Genomic DNA, 6,020 nt, shown 5'->3' with positions numbered 1-6,020 from the left:
ACAGTGACAACAGTGACAACAGTGACAGCAATGACAACAGTGACAACAGTGACAGCAGTGACAACAGTGACAGCAGCAACAGCAGCAACAGCAGCAACAACTGTTGTTACCAACTTTGAATGGCAATTCACCATCATACAAAAGGAAACATTGGGGCACAGAACAACACCAACAGTAACAGAAATTGCTACAGAACCCAATTATAATTAGCTTAATTTGAAGAAGAATTTCTTGTTTCACAGACTGATTTCCACATTTTTGGCTAAATCATAAGCACAGAAGAGCTCCAACAACACCAACAGCAACAGCTACAGAAGAAAGCTACCATTATCTTACAATGGGGATTTCTTGTCTCACAGACTGGTGTACGGGGGCGTAGAATTCCAGCTCTGCAGTGTTCCCCTCTGGGTTGACGGTACACTCAATGCGGTACACACGAATGTCATCAATGGAGCGCAGTGTGATGGTGGCTGGGTAATGCCCAGGCTCCTTTGCTCGGAACTGAACCGGAAGCTCAGCGACTCCATCAGCTAAGTTGACATCTGAGAAGGCAAATTTAGGGATTACTGCTTTTGCGTTCTGCATCTCTATTCTCTGAAAATCAGCAGATGATGTTCTTGTATGAAAATGCAATACAGGAATAAATAATGGCAACAGCTCTTACAGGAAACTTTGGGCTGAGTCAAATAAGGCGGATTAAAAACAAAATAACATCTGCCATTGTATAGTAAAGAAGATATTGATGGTGATGCTAAGTATACAGATGACGATAATGATGTTAAAGATGATGACGATGCTGGTAAAGATCACAATGGTATTATTTATGTGGTTGGGTAAATATGTTCCCACTTATGGGAATATCAAGGGGAGTAAGGGGTATATGAATAATTGTTATCTGCAATAAAGAGCGGATCTTACAAACAATACCTTATTTCTTTTTTCGGATACTTGCAGTAATTGTGTATATTCAAAATTTTGCTAATCTCTAGACCTGTGAGAGATAGGTGTAGATTTACTCTGCAAAATAAGTAAAAACCTTTTTTGAACACTACGATTACATCAGAACCCCCCCTCACTGCCATTGAACGCTTTAACTCTTTATCTCCGAGGGAGGTAAACCCACTATGCCAGGCCCTTTTTGGCACTAAATCTAAAAATGACGAAAACGTCACTAACTGGGTCATTAAAACGAAACTAGCGAACCTATTATGATAGTGCTTCATCTTATGAATGAGCTTCCCATAAAAGAAACCTGGCAATTGCCGAAAAGTAAGTTGATGTTGAAGTCATCGTAAAGGAATGTGCCCAAGCCACTGTTAGAGTTCACAGGCACAGCAGTTCTGACTGTGAGCCGCTGGGAGTGGCTTACCGGACATAAAGAGTTTAACCTTTGTTGAGCTTCCATCTCATTTCAAATGATTTTCAACATTTTATGTCTCCATTAACACGGTTCAGGTCATTTGTAAGGTGGGCTACTCTCATCTTGCCTAATCAGGACCAGCATAGGCGACACTGTCAGTATACAACATCCCAGCAGTCAGACAGAGACACGTTTTCTCCAAAAGGGGAGCAAACTTGTATTTATTGAGCGCACGATGAAAAGTCAAACGGTTACACCAGAGACACTGGTATATATCTCTTTTTTTAACTGGTTAACTCTTTAAGCCCTGAGTATTTTCCACCATTTCCCAGAGTTTTTTTCCACAGTCACCTAAACCTAGTGCACTATGTCTCATTATAACCCCAAAAGCTTGCTTCCAACTTCTAAATAGCGTAAACAAAGGCTTAGTCATTACTATAAAACTTGGTATGGGAATAGTTCCGAAAAACAAGCAAAAACTAGCACTAAATAGAACGTAACAGTTGTCACTAGTACCACACGCTCCCAGTGTCTGATGGGGAATAGGGCCATTACCTCCAGACGCTCCCAGCGTCTGATAGGGTTCAAAGAGTTAAATAACAAATAAAGAGACGAGATTTACCCTTAGGCACTCGAGTGCCCTGAGGAACACAGTGGCTGCGAGCGTCCAGCGGACTGGGCATGACCAACATGTCAGGAACCTTGAAGAACTCCGAGTCAACCTCCACTCGATATACATCAGACACTGGTCCAATGGCCTGCAGGGAAATAACAGAAAAATGGTTCAGTAGAGCTAATTTACGCTACAAGGAACATAGTCACATCTTTCTTTTAGCCCCAAAAACATTAGGCGTTTTTTTTTTAAGTTACAGAGAGACATGAATATACAGTTAATTAAAATATAAGTTATTGTCATAAGAGTAAATAAATACAGCACTTAGCTAAACTTTACGGAAAAACTGATGGTCAGAGAAAAAAAAAGCAACTATTCTTCAGGTAACAAACAGAGAGGACTATACAAAATTATAACAAAGAGTGGAAACATAAATTCTTTTAACGTATTAAAACTGAAAATTATAAACCTATGAGTATGAAAAACAATAAACGTAATACAACAGAAATGTTACACAACAGAGTCACTTTATCAACTTGTAGTGGACATAGGTCTGTCCTATATGTTACACTGTATAAAAGAAGAAACTTCTTTTTTTTTGGTCGTTTTCTCAACTTTCAAATCATAGCAATTGTCCACTTATCGAAGTATTCGGAAACAGAAAAAGAACACATTGGAATTTCAGAATCATTAATAAGTTTTTGTTGGAAAAAGTATGAGTAATAAAGAGAAAAATTATTTTTCCTTTGTAGTACAGACGAACCTGTGTAAGACGGAATCGCAAGGGAGCCAGAAAAAAATTCAGTCTCAGACATTTTCCATCTTAGACAGGGGAATTTAGGGGGAGATGGAAGGGGGAGGGGTTCAAAAGCCTAGCCGGTGGGATCAAGGATCGCTTGTCCGATCGGCAAGCAGTGGTCAAAACTTCACACCTCTTAGCTGCTATCCTGTCTGATAATGACATGCGTCAGTCTTACTTATCCAATACCACCAGTGCTTGCCTTTCATAGGACCACTGTTTGACCTATTAAAAACAAAAACGTTTGAACATCCCCTTGGCTTCTACCCTTAGCCCCACCCATCGGTGTAACAAGCACAGTCAACCAATGCCACCCCTCACTGTCATCTTGTAACTACGATTTGAGGAACTCTTTTCTCGGCTGGCGTACGATCAGGGCGGCAGGCATTGGTCAAACTAATTTCACACCTCTGGCTTCTGGGTACCCAGGAAAGTTTCCGTAGTGGCTCGCTACTCAAGCACTCTCACGGGCAGTCGTGAGATTTCACACCCACACTACACTGACCATCTGCATCGCTCAGGGCTCACATGATGGGGTAACGTCTACCCCCAAATAGCGCCCCATCTCCCTTCCTCGCCTTGCGGAATGGCCATGGCGTTAAGTTTAGAGCCAGCGGAACCAAACTTGTGAGTTTTGTTTCAAATCAGGGCTGAAGGGGCAAAGCATTTTCCGTCTTAGACAGAAGAAACCATCGGAATGGAGCGGATTTTTCTTTCCGTTTCCGCGTTGGACAGGTTTCCGTTTTATACAGGTAATTAAAGAGGAATAAATCAAGGGGGGAGCGGGGAGATTCCGTTAAGACAGGTTTCCGTTTTATACAGGTTTCCGTTAAGGCAGGTTCGACTGTATATCATTCTGCAGTTATCACACTGTAAACCAGCAGCAATAACAAATCTGCTATATAAAAAGTTACCTTGGCCATAGTAACTGCAGCATCAGGATTGTTGCAGAGGTTCTTGATGGTTTTTGAGGTAACACTGCAGCTCATGATGGTGCCAGTCACTTGACGACGTTGCATTTCTTTGTTGGACATTTGCTAAAGGAATGAGAAATATTGATATCAGATGAAGCACAGATTTACGTACACATATACATGCTAACATCACTTGAGGGTTTCTTAATTGTTACATATTTTTAAAAACAAAACTCATGACTAATTCGCTGTTGCCCAACGCGTCAGTGGGTCCAAGGTTGAAGAGGTGTTGGTACAAGAAGCTGGAAAAAAAAACAGTCTTAAAAAATAACAGGGTCATGTGTTCGTGGGAAGGAAGTGTGTCAAATTGATTTATAATATAGTTGAACCTGTGTGAGACAGAATCACAAGGGAATGAGACAAAAATTCTGTCTTAGACATTTTCCATCTTGGACAAGGGGAATTTAGGCCGTTTCAGGGACCCAGCCAGTGGTTTAAGGGATGCTAGTTGGGTTTGCAAGCAGTGTTCAAAACATAATGCCTCTCAAGTGCTGTCCTCTTTAATAATGACATGCATCAATCCTACTTTATCCATTGCCACCAGTACTTGCATTTCATAGGACCACTGCTTGACCTATTGAAATTTAAAAATAAAGAAGTTTGAACATGTCCTTTGCTTCCACCCTTAGCCCCACCGATCAGTGTAATAAGCACAGTCAATCAAGGCCATCCTTCGCGTGCATGTATATACAATGATTCGAGGAACTCTTTTCTCAGTTGGCAATACGATCAGGGGGGCAGGCAGTGGTCAAACTAATTTCACACCTCTGGCCTTTGGCTACCCATGAAAGTTTCCGTGCTGGAGCACCATTCGAGCACTTTCACAGCCACTGGTGAGATTTCACAACCATACCACTCTGACCATCTGCACCGCTAAGGGCTCACATAGATGGAGTGACATCTACCTGCGTAAAGATTAGAGCTTATGGAACCAAACTTGATAAGTTTGTTTCAATTTAGGACTGAGTGGGCAAAGCATTTTCCATCTAAGACAGGTAAAAGCCTCAAAAGGAAAGAAATTTCTTCTTCCGTTCCCATGTTAGATTCTGTTATAACAGTTTCTGTCTCACACACGTTTCTGTTAAGGAAGGTTTGACTGTTGTTGTTCCATATCCAGATAATTCTATTCAATCAAGAGTTGGCCATTGTAACCACAAAAACTAAGAATACAGAGTCAGCTTCCCTCTAGGTTCCATTTTATCCAAAATGACTAGAGCAAGTTTAAGAGTTCGGAAACATCAAAAAAGCTACTGGCCAATCTCTCTCTCTCTCTACCTGTTGAGCAGCAATGATGAGTGCTCTTTCCTTCACCATGTTGGTCACTGGAATAAGTAACGACTCCTTCAAAGTTTGGCCTGACTCGCACTTCCAGTAGATAATGCTTTCATCCCCTCCAAATGTTCCACGTCCACTTCCTGCAAATACATGAATATAAATAATTAATATCAATAAAAGCATGTTTGAAAGCAGCCAATCACATCACAAGTTCATAACAAACCAATCACAAACGTGGACTCAAAATAATAAATCAAGGAGCATAGACACAAACATACAATCATGTAACATACACTCAAACAACCAACTACAAATAGTGTAAACAAACACACACACACATACACACATACAAACACACACACACACACACAAACACACTAACACCAATGAAAAATAGTGCACAAACAACCTACCAGAAAACACACACACACACACACACACACACACACACACACACACACACACACACACACACACACACACACAAACTCTTTTCAATATATTCCTACTGAATAGTGATTATTCGTGTTCGTACTGATACCGGATATGAGTAGTATCTAACTCTTTGGATTTCTGTTTGAGCTTTAGAATGGACTTTTAAATAATCTCTAGTGTTTGACTGTTCTGATGCTATTCAGTTTCAGGATAAAGAGAACACAACTGGTGAGCTTTCAATTTTTTCGCTCACTGTTTTGATTTCAACACAAATGCCTGTTTACATTGATTCCGTTATGCTATGTAAAATAACATGCACCATGATTAAAGTGTAGTTGGAGGAGGACATTGGCCCTGGGAGATAGAGAGAGAGAGAGAGAGAGAGAGAGAGAGAGAGGGAGAGAGAGAGACAGAGACAGAGACAGAGAGAGAGAGACAGAGAGACAGAGACAGAGAGAGAGAGAGAGAGTGAGAGAGACAGACAGACAGACAGACAGACAGAGAGAGGATGTGAGAAGAAGAGAAAGAAAGAAGAGAAACAGGACGCGATGAGTGAAGAATTGG

At 41.0% G+C, this 6,020-nt stretch overlaps 1 protein-coding gene across 1 annotated transcript in view; it reads right to left on the bottom strand.

The window, feature by feature from the left end:
* Positions 1-6,020, bottom strand: part of LOC101855563 (cilia- and flagella-associated protein 47) — a gene marked incomplete in the record, with an annotated part of 91,797 nt that overhangs the window by 26,425 nt on the left and 59,352 nt on the right. Inside the window, 4 exon segments of the mRNA XM_035970022.1 lie at positions 337-542; positions 1,983-2,118; positions 3,687-3,809; positions 5,022-5,161. Coding sequence (XP_035825915.1) covers positions 337-542; positions 1,983-2,118; positions 3,687-3,809; positions 5,022-5,161 — 605 coding nt within the window.

This window comes from Aplysia californica, unplaced genomic scaffold, assembly GCF_000002075.1.
Source record: "Aplysia californica isolate F4 #8 unplaced genomic scaffold, AplCal3.0 scaffold00210, whole genome shotgun sequence".
Taxonomy (NCBI): domain Eukaryota; kingdom Metazoa; phylum Mollusca; class Gastropoda; order Aplysiida; family Aplysiidae; genus Aplysia; species Aplysia californica.
Note: the sequence above shows the minus strand (reverse complement) of the source record. Positions and strands in the feature narration are given on the sequence as shown.